This window comes from Pinus tabuliformis, chromosome X (genome assembly GCF_031772625.1).
Source record: "Pinus tabuliformis cultivar Carrire ecotype Pingquan chromosome X, CPIR1, whole genome shotgun sequence".
In the NCBI taxonomy this organism is placed as follows: domain Eukaryota; kingdom Viridiplantae; phylum Streptophyta; class Pinopsida; order Pinales; family Pinaceae; genus Pinus; species Pinus tabuliformis.
In genome coordinates this window covers 50,823,516-50,840,371 of record NC_142308.1, presented here as the reverse complement: position 1 = coordinate 50,840,371, position 16,856 = coordinate 50,823,516, and the positions used below count along the sequence as shown (strand labels likewise).

Here is a 16,856-nt window from a genome sequence, read left to right as displayed (position 1 = left end):
AGATCTTTTTAGGAGGCACTAATGACTATAGATAGAACTTATCCAATTTTTATAGTTAGATGGTTGGCCGTTCACGGGCTAGCTATCCCTACAATTTTTTTCTTGGGATCAATATCGGCAATGAAGTTCATCCAACGATAAACTCTATACTAAGGGAAGAGGAAGTATGTAGATATGACACAACCGAACCCGAACGACCAAAATGTTGAATTGAATCGTACCAGTCTCTATTGGGGGTTGCTACTAATTTTTGTACTTGCTGTTCCATTCTCCAATTATTTTTTCAATTAGGAACAATGATAATATTCTCACTCCATTCGAAGAGATCCAATACACATAATTATCTATGCTATGACTGTTTATGTCTCGAGTATGACCACTTAAGAAAATGTGAAAGGGAGTAAGAGAAATGGCCGATACCACTGGAAGGATCCCTCTTTGGTTGATACGTACTGTAACTGGTATTATCGTGATTGGTCTACTGGGTGTCTTTTTCTATGGTTCATATTCCGGATTAGGGTCATCCCTATAGTAGGGGAAATGCACTTACTGTGGGAAATAGTATACATGCGAAAGTGAAAATTCGGTAAGGCCTTACCCTTCTTTGAAGGGTAAGGCCTTATCGAAATCTCTTTTTGAGATTCTTTCTATATTAATCTGAATTAGAAGAGAAGATTCGTACAAATAAAATGACTCTGTCATTTACTTCATTCAATGCCTTTCAGTCAAGTGATGAGCCAATCTATTCTTCCACTATATGATCGGAAAAAAAATTGGATCGATCAAATTTAAATATCTGTCGAAGGAACAACAGAAAAACGGATAATATTAAGTACTAAATATTTGCTCATTTATCTGATGGAAGATTATGCAAAGTTTTTGTAAAAACCCGAACTATGTGAATCTAAATGTGCATATAGAATATTTTCTTCTATTTTTTTGGCTTACAAAATAAAAGAGGAGGAAAAGCACCTTTTATTCATTTTCTCTCATTAGGAACAAACCCTATCAAAAGTTTTATAGGTTTTTTTTTATGAGTGATATTGCCCCTTACTTGGCTGCTCTTCCTTCTTTAGGAATTTTCAGTATAACGTACAAAATAATCTTCAAATTACGAAGGAATTTACGAATAGGACAAGATCAGAAATCCAATTAGTTCTTCGAATAATGAAATAGGAGAATGGGATCAGAGAAAATAGGAATCTTCTCCAAGATTGCTTAGTTATTCTCCTCATCTCTCTTCCCTACGATCTATCTCTATTTTCCGGATCATTTGGACAAGGAAAGGAGGGAATGGCATGTATATAGTACACGATATAGCATATCAGGGATCGTTCAACAAGTTGATCTGTTCCAGTGCTTATGGAGTCAGTCCCTATTTCAATTTTATTCCAATTTAGATATATCTAAATCAACATTTTATCAAAGAATATATAAGGGAGAAAAAGGATAAAAGGCTCCGAAGGGTTATTTATTTTTGAATCAATAAGTAAACTTCATGCTCAAAAATCTATGGACCGAAAGATTCATCTCAGCCAATTGAACTTTCTCAAATTGTTTCTTCTTAAGGACCAAAAATATTTGTGCCAGAATGACAGATGCTAAGAATAATAAAAGATCTTTAACACGTAATGGATCTTGAAGTACTATCTTTGCATCTCCTTGACCAAATCCACCCAAATTAGGGTTATTCGTTAATGGCTGATCGACCTTGATCAATTCGCCTTCTGAAATAAGAAGCTCCAGTCCTGGAGGTACAATGTCAACCACTTGCCCACCGTCTGATGTATTATCGATAGTTATCTCATATCCACCCTTTTCTTTACGTAAAAATTTTCTCACTCTTCCTGTTGCTGAAGCACTATAGACCGTATTGTTGCTCTTACTCCAGTCGGGATAAATTTGTCCTCTTCCTCTATTACCACCCACATATATGGGATATTTTAGGAAGTGAGCTTCTTTATCAGTAGAAGGATCTGGTGAAAGGATGGGGAACACAAGTTCACTATAATTTTGACCGGTAACATGACCTATTACAATAATGTTTTTTTAATTGGGATGATAGTTCTGAAAATAAAGATTACCCGTCTTTTGTCTAATCCCAGGGGAAATACGATCCGAAGGGGCTAATTCAAAGTCCTCGGGTAAAATTAGAACAGCTCCTACATTTAAAGCCCCTTTCTTGCCATTAGCAAGAACTTGTTTCATTTGCATATCATAGGGGATCTTAACAACTGCTTCAAATACGGTATTGGGAAGCACGGACTGTGGAACCTCAATATCCACAGGTTTTTGGGGATTTTCATAACCCTGCTGTGCAAAAATGGGATATGCATTCGAAATGGATGTCCGAGTTATGATATGTATCATGACCAGGACGGAAATTAACCGAGTCATCTTTTTCGCCCATTCATAAGTATTTCTATTTTGCATGGTTCAATTATTGGTTCCAAATCATTTTTGGGGTGAGAGTAGGTAGCTATCGTAGTTACTTGTCAAAAATTCTGCTACTATATTGATTCAACCAAACCTAAAAATAAGAAATTGGAAGTCTCGCACCAGGAGAAGAATGAAGGGGAGGAATAGCTAATTCCTGAACATGGAAAACACTTTATTATTCTGTTTCAATTGTTTCGGTCGGAGAAAACAACCTACCTATTCTTTATTCATTCATCGAATGATAAATTACTACAAGTGAAGGAGATATACGATTGAAATGACAGAAGATCCAATATTTAAGAATCGTATCTAAGATGACTGGAAAAGTTGAAACAAGACTAGATATGATTCATTCATTATGGGCAAATCCATAACTTTCGGAGATCGAATCGATCATCAGTTCCCAACCATGGGGTGAATGAAACCCAATACATAGATCGGTTGCTAAAAGAATTAGAAAAGCTTTCATTGTATCGCTCAGACTATAGAAGAATTCTTGGATCCAAGAATTGATAATAGTGAGTTTATTCTTACCCAAAATGATATAAGCACTTATAAAAGCAAAACCTATTAGATTTGTTAATAAATGTGATATTATCTGGATACAATCTTCATTGTACATTTCGACCAATTGGATCATTTCTTTGTGAATCTCTATACGAAGAGATTGTGAATTTGTTGTCAAAGAATCTTCCACCATTCTTTCTAACAAGAATAGTTCTTCTATTTTCTCAAATCTTCCCAGAGCATTTTGTTCCTGGAGATAATAAAAAAATTTCTTAGATTTAACCGTATTCCACCAATTTGTAACCCAAGGCTCCAAACCTTTCCGTAATGAAATAGGAATTACCCAAGGCAGTACTACTAAACATGCGAGATATCGTAGGGAAGCTGATGCTTTATATTCAGACACTTCCAATTCGTGAATCGCTAACGAACCTGATTCACTTGTCAGTTAGCTGCTGCTACTTATGAAATAATTGACGATTGCTTGAAAAAAAATGCAAAATAGCTAAGATGTAAAGAACATTAATAATCCAAGCAATGATTAATTTCACCAGATGCGAGATATTCAATATTTTAGGAAATGAATTTCAAAAGATTTAAATATTTGAAGCAATCACGAAATTTAAAATGCTCACTACTTTCATAAAATGATTCACCACTTTCATATAGCTAATCTTTAGATAAAATTTAAACATGTTTGACTATATAAAAATGACAAACATTAATCCCACATTTAAAATCTTTAGCCTTAGCGGAAAAATTGCAAATGACAAATCCTTGAGTGAATATGCCAAGACTAAATGTGACAAAATATTTCATTTTTTTTTTGTTTTTTTTGTTTTTTTTTTTTTTTTTTGTATTAAATGATTAAAATCAAAATCATAAAATAAAAACTAAATTCCTAAAAACCTTTTCATGACTTTTTAATTTTTATTTTTTTTTATTTATATAGAAAATCTAAACAAAAATAAATCAAAACCCTAAGATTGCCCTTTTTTAGGATTTTTATATTTTTTAATGATTTTTATAATATAAAGTTCTAAATTTAATTTAAATAGAACAAAATTAAAATCAAATATTTAAACTAAAACCTATTAAAATCTAATTCAAAAAAATTTAATTACATTAACCGTAAGTCTAAAATCAAAAGAACCCTAAGTCTAAAATCAAAAGAGACTAAACAAAAATGTGCATACGATTAACCCTAGCCAACTAAGACATAAAAGCTAAATAAAATGAAACAAATCGAAATGAATAAGCTATGCGTATGTAGGTCAACAGAAGTTTGGGCTTGACGGCGGATTTGTTTGCAGGTGTGTGGGGTGACTGCGTGTGGAGGGATGTTCGACGGCAGAGGGTAAGCAACAGCGAGGAGAGGGATATGAGGGAGCTTGACGCAGGTAGATTGCTGAGGAGTTGCATGAGGAAAATGAGCAGCGCGATGGTCAAACAAGAAGAGGGCGTGGTGGAATACTTAGGTCGAACGAGGTCTTGCGGATGATGAAGACTGAGCAGCGATGAACAGGGATAGAAGTGAGTGCTTATGCAGGTCGAAGGCAGCGATAAGTAGAGGATAGGTAGCGCAGATGGACGTTAGGTAGGTGAGGGAGCTTGTTGCTGTGTGTAGAGGAGAAGTGATGGATGATGCGGGAAAATGGCGATGTGAAGGGTGAGGAATGGCAGCGTTGAAGGCTGCGTGAGGAATGCAGGTGCGTGTTTTTGCAGGTGATCAATGGGAATGGCACGCAGAGGCAGTGGATGACTGGAAGGTTATGACAAATGTGTGGGCAACAAGGGAGAGATGGATGTATGGCTACGTGGGAGCACGATGCAGCAGGGGGAAATGCTGACACTCTGAGAGGGGAGGAGTAGAAATGGAGGATAGCAAGGGTTAAAGTCTGAGGGCGGAAATGATGGGGCTTAATAGACAGGGTTTAGAGATCAAGCCACGATGATGGATGGGCAACATTTGGAGAAGTTTGGAGTAGTGGAAAATCACCCAGAAACTTTCCAGATCCTGTAAAAATTTTAAAATCCACACCCAGACCTTAAAAAGTTCCGAAAGCTTTTTGAGAAAAAAAACAACAATGAACACAAAATCAAAATTTTCTTGCAAAAATGAAACCCTGGGCAACAACAGACAGAGAAGCTGAACAAACCCTCGAATTTCTTCAGAAACCCCTACAAGAGCTGATTTTGAGGCCAGATCTTACCCTCCAGGCCTAGATCTGGCTTCAAACAAAAATTTTTCCTCAGACCTGCAACCTGCAATGGCAAAAACAAACAATAAAAAAAATATATGCAGGAATGAAACTAAAAACCCTAAAAACCAGCTAAATAATTACAGTAATTACAAACTGAAGGCTCTAAGCAGCCAGATTTATTGTTATGCCACAGAAATATTTTTAAAGGTTTTCAATTTAAGATGAGGTGCTTCAGAAAACCCTTCATGCATCTGCAACAGAAATTCTAATGGTAAGCCCGGGATCAAAACTAGCTGGGCTCTTCAGAAAATGCCATTTTCGGGAGTTGGCTGGTTTAGTCGAGAACTTCCCCAAATGCCCGTTGATCTTCGAAATCAAGATTTTCCTGCACAACTTACTTCAACCATTAACAAAGAGGGAGAAAACGATACTAAAATCCAGATCTAATGGAGATACCTGCCATCATATTCAGAAATTTAACTACCATTCAAACCCTAGCGATTAAACAAGATACCTGTGTTTAAAATTGTTCTTCATCAAGCTATCATCAATGGCTGAAATTAAATTTATGCACAGAAATAAAACATCTAACAACATTTCCAAAAGAGTAACACCAAAGAGATTTCAACCCCAAAGTCTTTCTTTATTGCAAATGAAAAATGACTACAAGAGAGCTTTCTTTCGCACATGAATCTAAGATCGAATGATCTCAAATGACCCCTGACACCCTATTTAAAGAAAAATTCCCAACGGCTAGTTTGAGTGATTCATGTCAAAGTGATCTCGACCGTCGATGAGGATCAAAATCTCTTTTAATCTCATCCGTCGAAATTTTAAATACATTTTAATATATTAAAAAATTAAAATTTTGCATTTATTTCCTCAAAAATTTGACTTATTATTATTTTATTTTAAAATTATTTATTTATTTATTTATTTATTTTATTATTTTATTTTTATTTTATTATTATTTTTATTTTTTTATTATTTTTATTGGACCCTTGAACTTAGCCTTTCGAAAAATCACCTAGGACCCATGACTTATGAGGGAATAAAACATTTTCTAACCCTCAAGACACTTTACATCATGATTTTTACATTTTTACATCTCAAGGGGGGGAAAACCCATTTGACATAGACCCTCATAGACTACCCAGTTCTGCGACACAAATATAGTCTAACAGATCAAGCAATTTGTAATAACCTAACCAAATAGTTAGGATTATTTCCAAATTACTTTTACATAGACTTGAAGCACACTAGGATTCCCCTAAGATTCTAATGACAAAATCCATTCCGGCTTTGGGGTTAGGCTGAAGGAAAACTCTGTCGACCATGGGTCAGTGAGACAAAAAACCTTCCGGAAGGTAGATCATCACTAGAAGATTAGGTTTACCTAGGCAAATACATACATGACACGGATCTACTAAGATTATTTACAATTTACACATGCAGATTGGGTTTACAACATAACATGATCGGGCTAATGATGACAGTAGAATGGCACAAACATATTGATCAAGCACTATCCCTTTTGCGAAAAAAAAGGGGGTGTACTGCTATGGGTAGTTGACACGTAGTGGTCAACAGAGCACATCCGATGCTACCCCAAATCAACAAGTACTTGTTGAAGTATATCTTGATTCTTAAGAAGCCTTTTCTCTTCATTGCCATGACCTTGGAAACTCCTATACTCACGCAAAGTCAACAGACCCTAGGTCTTGTGCATTTCTTTCCTAGGTCTCTCGTAGAAAGCATATTGCTTCTTAGTAAGGCCTTATACCCAAAATTTGAGTCTTTCTTGAGAGATTCTAGCCTATCACCATACACCTCAACCTTAGAATATCTTTCAAATGTGATCCTACCCTACCGGTACTCCTCCCATCAGTGAAAATCTGTAAAGAGAAGGGGGCCTTGGCTATGGTGATAGTGGGACATTGCCCCATTGTTAGCACTTAGTCTAGCTTGTTCTCCAAGGCCTACTAGATTTTGTTGTAACAAGTTTTAGAGAACTATGATAGTGAGCCAATGCCTTGTTCACCCCCTTAACCCTCAACCATAAGATTCAGGAGACCTTGACATGATCGACCTCTCTCTCTCTCTTTCTCTCTAAACAAGTTCTTGAGTTGTCCACCTTTCCAGTCTTGAACAAACTCATTGAATATTTTGTATCACTATACATTTGTCAAAGTTTTCTACATATGCTCTGATATTATACTTATGTTGGTTTCTTTCTTTATATTATTTTCAGCATTTTCTAGCAGTTGCACTTGCACTTCCACATTATATGCATATTGGTTGTACTCCTCTGTCCCATTGTCCTACTTTTGTGGTCATTCGTCAAACTTTTATAAAATTATCTTATCTTATATATAGATAATACAAATGTGTACATCGCAGAAATCTCCACTACTTGCATGTTTGATCTCGAGATTTTTACTCGTGTATGTTCTCATGCCATTCTTGATTTCATTTAAATTGAAATTTGTACTTATAACACTAACAACAAAAATTAAAGCTTCGATTTTATATCTTTTGTATAACACATGATGTGAGTATTTTGAGTCTCTTATATTGGAGTGAATATCAAAACTATTTCTTATGTTCTTTCATTTTCATGTCTCATTGTGCACATGCTCAAAGCCTGTCAGGTCGGGACAGATATTTTGTATTATCATATCATGTTTGGCTTGATTATAATGTAGTATGTCATTCACTTTTCTTATTAGTTTTGCCTATTCTTCTTGTTACTCCTATATTTTTTTTGTTAAATTTTGTATGAAAGCGGCAATTGAATTTGTCTTCTATGAGGCTTTGCAAGATGTAGACTAAAGTATCTTTTTCCTGCCTTGATAATTTCAGGTTCTTGTCAATGGACGCACTGCAAGTGCAAGCGAAATTGTATGCACCTTCTTTTTGACTTCTGTATAGACCTTATGTAATAGCCTAATTTGTTAGGTTCTGTTCTATGTATAATTTTGATTTGATTGTCTTTTTTATTTCATATTCCTCGTTTATATGCTGTTCACATATGACAATTCTTCTTCCATATTTCTAATAAAGAGAACTCTTTCAATTGTAACTTTCGATGGAAAGTTATCTTATGGGAACATATTGTAATGGGGTGATGTAAAATGTAGAAATTAGAAACGGAGTTATAGAGGCCACCCATAAGGCTTAATTCACAATTTGAATGTCAAAGGCCACATCATTACATACAAGTAATGTGGAATCATTTAGCTAAACCAAATGCCAGGTTAAGAGACTACATTGGGAAAGATATTGATTCCCCACAATTCCCTCATAAAGAGATATGCAATGTGCAAATAAAACAAAAAAATACATTATTAAGAAGCAACAGTGACTATGATGGTCCAACCAACAATAAGGTAATATCATATCTATGGCCAATTTGCACTTCATGACAAGTCGACCAAGAACTATGCACCTATGTGCAAATAAATGAAGCAAACAAGGTGTTCATGTGTGATAAACATAATGCATAATAAAGCATGATGGACCTGTATACACACAATGTATACCAACTTTTGATATGGAACATGTTACCCCTCATATTGCATGAGTGTAGCTCTGTTATGATTTTCATCACAACATATGATTTAGAGCATGGAACATGTTATGACACAAACTTTCACCTAGGAGGAAATGTCTTAACCCCAGCAGGAGATCCAAGAGGCAACACTTAGGCAAGCCACCCTGCTGTCACCTAGGAGGAAATGTCTTAACCCCAGCAGGAGATCCAAGAGGCAACACTTAGGCAAGCCACCCTGCTGTCACCTTGGTGGCCTTGCCCCACTCTTTAGACTATGGGAAAGGGTCCTAGTCAAAGGGGGAGTCCTTAAAGGTCAAACTAAGTCAAATCATTGAGTAGAGAAAGGAAGCTGGAAGACTTTGTTTAACTAAGGTTTTGGCAAGATTGCCACTACTCACTTTCAAAGGAAAGGAAAATTTCAGGTGTGTGTGAGAAATGTCAGATTGTCAACTATGAACAAGCTTAACTCTATTTATCTTAGACAAATTACGCTTATTCAAGGCAATGCTTGCAAAATGAAACTTAGTCTTGCTCAATAGACCATCTACAAGGTATATCATAAGTGTTCAATTGCACCATGAAACTAAAAACCAAAGATAGTAGCACGATAGCTCACAAAGTTATGTTTGCAGAAGGATCATAGATGTCCCATACATCACCATGAGCAGAATTCTTAAGAGATTATATTCCAAAGATGCAACTTTGTTTAGGAGGCATAAAATTGTAACAAAGTTGTGTGCTATTTCAGCACTGAGCGTTAATGTTTCAACTTTCCATTAACCATGAGAAGTGAAGATTCAGAGGAAGGCTCCCTGTTACCACAGTACTACAGTATTCATGAGCAGATGATAACCACTGTAAACATTGATGCTATGACAGTATTTAAAGCATATAATAACCAAGTGATTCAAAGTGAACATTGAGCTTTGCCTTTACCATGATGACTGAGATCCAAAATGTATCTAGAATATGCAATTATCGAAATATGGAATTTCAAGGGAGATCATTCACAAACTGCACAAGAATTTTGGGAATTCTTTACTAGAAGCATGAAACCATTGAGAGTTAGTCATGTAGATGTAGCAACGAAATGTTTTGTACTTGCTTTAGGTGATGCATCTATATGGTTTTCTAATCTTCTAGATAAAAGCATTAGTGATTTCAATATACTAAAAGAAAATTCTTCGAAAGATGGGCTGGAAAGAAAGACATTTAGTTCTTTGTAATATCCCCAATTTTGATTTTCAGCATTAGAGATGAGTTTGGGGAGAGGACACAATTCCGACACTGGGACTTAGGAGGAAAAGAGAATATTGTGGCTCTAGTGGAAAGTGGGGACCACAAGAAAGAGAAATTTGACCCAAGGAGGGAACTCACACTCTTGGAAGAGAGAGGAAAGAGAAGGGAGTGTGAATTAGGAGAGAGAGAGAGTGGGGACCACAAGGAGAGAAGGAGCCACGAATTATAAATAGAGCAAGAGGCACTCATTTTGGTCATTCATTCATCTATTCAGAAACTTGTCTTTGATATAGCACGCTTGAGCAGAAGCGAAGTCTGCAAGTGTTGTTTAGCACACTAGTGTCTCCGAGCGAAGATATCAACCCTTGCTTCGGTGGACTTCAAGTGCTAGCCCAAGGAGGGAGTTACATCTCTTTCCGATTGTTCTAGCAGTGGGAGTGCAAGTTTGTGTAGAGGAGACACTAGCAACAGTGTAGGGATTGTGCAGTGCTTAGAGGAAACACACTTGGGAGTTGAGAAGTGAAGGGAGTTTGGGCCTAAAACTTGAGGTGGGGTCTAGGAAAGCATTGTGGGGGCTTTTCCAACATTTTGGCGGAGCAACAAACACAACATTGCTACAGGTTACATCTTTTGCTTGTGGAGGAGGGCCAATCATTTGGGGTCAATTTTGGAGTGTCAAAACTAGGACAAACCCTTTTTGGGTTTTCTGGGTTTTTGACAAAGACCTCAAAAATAATTTGGCAGAATTTTCTAGGCAGATTTGAGGGGTCAAATAGGGGTCCCAATCCAGGCAGCAGCTAGAGGAGCTGGATGAAATTTGGGCCAAAATTCTAAGGTCAACATTTGGTCAATTCCTTCATGGGTTTTTGAGGGTTATTGGTGCAGAGGTCGGGGTTAATTTTCCGGAATTTTTTGAGCACTGGAGGAGGCCTTAGCAACAAATCTTCACACCCAACAGCGTATTTCTGGGCAATTCAGTGCAGAGCCAGGACATAGATCAGTAATATATTTGAGGGGAACTTCTTATTATTCATTTGGGCTTAGCTAGCTTGCCTTGAGCAAGCCCAGGTGCACTCTTTCCAACACCTCATTGTACCCTCTTCATATTATAATAAAATGGCTCAACAATGCAGTTTTTGGCTTTAAAATGGTGTTATGATGCATGAGTATTTTTTTGTGTGTTTTTAGCTATGTTTGCTTTGTTTATCATTGTATATTTCCATTAGGATTATTACTGTGGTATCGAAGCCATAATCTTGGCTCATTTTGTGGGAAACCCTTTGTTCTATGACAAGACCATAATAAAACACTAAGAAATCATGGGATCCAAAGAAAGGTTAGAATCAAACAACATGGCAGTAACCTTGAATGAGGTGATTAGGATGCAACAAATGATGATTGATGTGGGGAGAAGTTGATTCATTCCGCAATTGGGAATTCGAATATGATTGCAACTGGTGTGGGGTTATTGGGAGCAAACTGGAGGGAATACCAATCATTGGGTCATGGCATTCAGACATCCCTTTCTTTTTGGGAGTTCTGTGAACTAAGAGTCATATAGAAACCAATGGAGGTTTAATGGAATTTTGCTAGGATGATGAGGAGGATTAAGGAAGAAGACAAGAGAGTAGTTCAAGGCAATGTTGCACGAAGCGGGGACGAAGCGGGGATGTTTTTTGGAAGCGGGGATGCGGAAGCGTCATTTTCCAAAAATCTAGGAAGCGAAGGGTCTGCGGAAGCATTTGCTATATATATATATATATATATATATATATGCATTTATACTCCAAACAAACATCCCAAATACCAAATTAGTTGTAGAAGACATGAAAACATGCATATTTTTGCATAAATCAAGATAGATATAACATCCATTGTACATTAATGATTAATTATTCGAGTATCAACGATTTAGATGCATCAACCATGTAGAATCTAAATTCTTCTCCTCTTGTCTAGCCTTTGCCTCTACCTCGATTGTCTAGGGATATTAGTCAACATTGCCCAATTTTGATCAAACTACCTAATTCAAGACTTAAAATATGGTAGAAAAAGCTTAACATGCTTGATCGATGATTTTGACTTGATTGAAAGGTAATTTTTTGCTAAGGGCGTGCCGCGTGACAAAGGAGTTCAACAATCAATACCACCAACACTAGGGTACATATAGGGCTTGGTGCTCTTGATTAAATGCTAATCACATACCTTCATACTTGATATAATCTAATGAAATGCCACAATCCCATTGATCCTGAATTCCTGAAAACTGTTAAGTCTGCTGAATTTTGAATAGGAAATGAAATTCTATTTTCTTCATATGAAGTCCAATGAGGCTAGAACCACTCTCAAACATCTTGAGTCATTTCATGGTAATGTTAAAAATTTAAGTAAAAGGATGAAAATGAAAAATAAAGGAGAATGTCACTTTTACTTTAAGAATTTAACATTACCATGAGGGAGCATCTGCTATATTTATATTTTTTTATATATTTTTTTTTGCCTTCATTCCTCACCCAAACCCAAGGTGGACCCACCCCCAACAAGAAAAATCACCAAAAATAAAAAAAAATTGAAAAAAAACGCTTTTCCGGAATCGTAAGGAAGCGTATGCTTCATCCTCCGAAGCGCCACGCTTCGTACTGCTGAAGCATCGTACGAAGCGCGCTTCGGAGGAAAGCTTCCGAAATTTCCAGGAAGCGTCCAAAATCGGCGGAAGCGCACTTCCAAATTTCGGAAGCGTGCTTCCGCCGAAGCTTCCTAGACGCTTCCACACAGGACGCACTTCCGGGCTTGGAACCAGGGGGGGCGCTTCGTGCAACATTGGTTCAAGGAGCCATGGCTGGCAAGGAGACAATTGAGCATACACCCATTGATGAGATTCCATCCGTTGTTGAGGTATTCATTGATGAGGTATATCGCGTTGTGACCGAGTTCTCAAGTGATAGTAGCACACCACAGGTTGATGAGGTGCCAGGAGACATCTTCACTGTTGATGAGGAGCTAATAAGTACAGGGGCATCCATATCTATTACAGAGTTGCCGGACGATAGCAACTTACAACTGACTGGTGAGCATGTCTTACATGTTGGGTTGTCTAGGGAGGAGCAGTTGGAGGCTCATGTCGAGCCCATGATGGAGGAGGATGTGCAACCATCCTTTGGGCTAGCCATTGATGAGGGGCAACATAGAGACCACATGTTGGGATTTCAGCACAATTCGCTTAGAGGCGCACTAACAGGATCTACAACCTTATCAGCACATCCCTATGCATTAGATTGAGAGAGACGAAGTTGTCTAGACATGCCAGAGGGGATGACCAGGTTAACAGCATTGTTGGGTCACCCTTTCCCATTGGAGAGAGAGAGAGAGAGAAAACTACCTAGTCAGATCTCATGTGTTGACCTGGGTAGTGGGATGAGACGATCGGAGTTGCACAGGTTGCAGCATTCGCATGTTGGGGTTGTTCTATGTGCAAGAGTTCGTGCATTCGATCCCTCTCTTGGCGTTGGATGGCGAGATATTTTGAGTTGGTACCTTGTGGAGTGGGCTATGGAGATGGTGGTGGACCGAGGTGTAGCTCAGTAGGAGCTTCCAGGAACTAGGGATACTGGCAACGCAGACTGACATTGGGTCCTGGGTGGGACTACTTGTCATTTCCCAAGTGTGCCGGTTGGCTACAACTTGGATGGTACAGTTGACCTAGCAGTTGAGCATGCACATTTGCTAGGGGAGTCTCGGTCAGCACCAGTGGCCAACCAGTTTATGGACAGACTCCTTTGGTTGTCTTGGTATGACATCTGTACACGGGATCACGGGGTGATCAACATACTCTAGCAAGAGTTTGTTAGAGGAGGTGGCATTGGCAGGCCACCAGACGGTGCCTTGTATGGAGTTGGGGACTCTTCACTTTTGTGTGGGGCACAAAGGACGCAGAGGAGCAACGCAGTGGTAGCATCACTGCTAACACATAGGGAGATTCACTTCTTAGATCCCTCAGGGGGATTTGGAGTGAAGATCCATTCATCGACGGGTATAATGGTGCGATGGTGGAGATGATGACACCGATTAGGTGCAGGTCGACATGTAGAGACACAACTCTAGGCCATCACATCCAGGGATGTGTGGGAGCATCTAGTATTGAGCAGTGGACTATAGGTGGACATGGAGATGCATGGTGGTGTACTGTAGTTTGTTGGATCATGTGGTGGAGTAGGAGTGTCTTACATCACATTGAGTACACGTGGGGAGTGACTAGTGCCTTGACGTAGACAGGACACGGGGCAGTACAGGGTGGTATAGCCTTAACTAGGGGTATCTAGTGGTGTACAAGAAAAGGTTGCGACTTCCAATGACATGACAAAGAGTACAACGATACTTGGTGGTATGTGGTGACACATGATGCAGCGCAGCGGACTCTTGGAGCATTGCCCCTAAGGAGACTTATGGACCAGGGCATTGGATGTACCATTAGATGCAGCTCACCTAGGATCGATGAGGACATTGATGAGCATCTGGGGACACCGTGTTTAGTGGAGACAAGGATTTGAGGGAGTTATTAGTAGATCCGACGCGGAGAGAGTGTCATTCGTAGGATCACTATATCCTACCAGATATCCCTTTTCCGCAGTTTGATCCAACTTCATCCTCTTTTCTTCGGGTATGCATCAATATGCTAAACTCCCAAATATCCTGAAGTGACTAAATTCAGGTGTCTTCCCTGTGAAGACTTTCTCTAGAGTAATCTTGCGCACTACCCGATGAGGAGTCCTGTTTTGAACATAGACTGTTGTGTTGCATGCTTCTGCCCACAGGAATTTTGGCATATTCTGATCATACATCATGGCCCTCGCTGCTTCTACAATAGTCATGTTCTTTCTTTCTACTACCCCATTTTGCTCCAGATTGTATGGAGCTGTCCACTCTCTTCTGATGCCCTCCTTAGTGCAAAAATCAGTGAAGTCCTTATTGACATATTCTCCACCTTTATCTGAGCGCAAAACTTTTATTTTCTTCCCAGTCATATTTTCCACCAGAGCCTTGAACTCCTTAAATCGACAGAAAACCCCATCCTTGGTTTTCAAAAAATAAATCCAAGTTTTCCTTGAGTGGTCATCAATAAAAGTAAGGAAATACTCAGCACCACTAAGAGCTTTGACGGACATAGGTTCGCAGAAATTAGAGTGTATCAATCCTAGTACGCTCTTGGCCCTGTGTTTGCTCCTAGGAAATGTTGCCTTGGCATATTTTCCTAGAACACATCCCTTGCATACATCATCTCGTTCCGTACTCAGATCTGGTACTCCTGTTACAGTGCTCCTAAGAATTCTCAGAGCTCCATGGTGCAAGTGACCCATTCTTCTGTGCCATAGTTCGTTCAATTCCTTATCTCCATGACTGCCTATTAGTGCCACTGGTGATTCTAGTTGTAATCTATACAACCAATTACTTTTGATCCCGATCTACACTTTCTTTTTCCAGCTTGGGTGTTTGACGTATACCTTCTCCTTGATGAAGTAGATATCATAGCCTTTGCCTTGTAGTTGTGACATGGAAAGTAAGTTCATCTCGAATCCTGGTACATGCAGCACATTTGTAGCACGGAACCGTTCTCCTGGTTCTATTTGAAAGACTATGGTACCCTTCCCTACTGGAGCACACTTTGCCTTGTTCCCCATGGTGATCTGAAAGTTCATCTTCTCTTCTCGATATTCTGAGAAACACTCCATGATTCCCGTCATATGCCACGAAGGTCCACTGTCTATATACCATACTTCTGATGATGCAACACTAGTCATACACGCCACTTCTTCTTCTAGCCTAGAAGCCAACATAGAGAAATCAAAATCTCTCTCTTGTGCAATCTTCTGAAAATCTGTGTGAGTCCTTGATGTGGATGCCTCTGCATCGTGGTCTCGACCTGTAACTGATTTTCCCTTTCTGTCTCTGATTACTCCCTCTGATACCATGTGAAAATTCTATCACTGCAACAACTGATTTACTTTCCCTACTTATTCCACAATAAGTTATTTATGAAATTACTTCAATAAACATTAAAATAAATACTGCTGCAGATATCACACCGTAATACAAAAACAAACATATGCACAAGCATTAACCCATTGACACGGATATTTTGGACAACAATGCCTGAAAAAACCCAATGTGGGAAAACTGGTGCAGCAAGGGAGAATTTTATTATTCAGCAATTCTTTAGTACAACAGGGTGCCAAACTGGCTTACCCATAGAGAGAAATAATTCTCCAGCACTTCTCCCAATCCTAGCGTTAGCCTAGCTAACCTCTGCGTGGCTCTCAAACCCTCTGCGTCAGCCCTGCTTGACTACGTCAGCCCTAGGCCTCTTTGTGTCACCCATGCAGGCTCAGCTAGTCACTGTGCAGTGTTCTGCTGCCTCTGCGTCTGCTTGAAACGCCCTGCGTCTGCCTCTCCTGCCTCTGCGCTGATCTCCACTGGCTGATCCCACCTCTTTGCTCCATACTTGATACCTCCTGACTACTCACCAGACCATTGGTTCAATTTCTCAGCTGACCCCGCTCCAGAAATTTAACTAACTAGTCTCCCTCAGTGTGTCCTCCAAGTGACCCTCAAGCCTCCTCTTATACTTTCTCGTTGACACATCAATGACCTAGATTAAGTCTCTAATCAACGGCTAAGATTAACTCTGGCTTGATCCATGGCTTTTGGACCCTTCTAACATAGTTTTATATTAATTCACATTAATATTTTATTTTCCCTAAGTTTAGACTTGGGGACTATTAAAAATATTAATTATTTTAATATCTCCCAAAATGTTTAGAATCTGCCCAAACCATTTCTAGGTATTGGAGATCTCATGTGCTTTAGCCTCTCCACCAATTTTCGTGGCTAGAGCACATTCGATGCTACCCCAAATCAAC

General features: G+C 38.8%; 1 protein-coding gene across 1 annotated transcript in view; it reads left to right on the top strand.

Moving 5' to 3' along the window:
• The window catches only part of LOC149138280 (Peptidase S41 family protein), a 446,406-nt gene that overhangs the window by 412,239 nt on the left and 17,311 nt on the right, over nt 1-16,856 (top strand). The window contains 1 exon segment of the mRNA XM_089447421.1: nt 8,013-8,051. Within this exon segment, the coding sequence (XP_089303547.1) occupies nt 8,013-8,051 (39 nt within the window).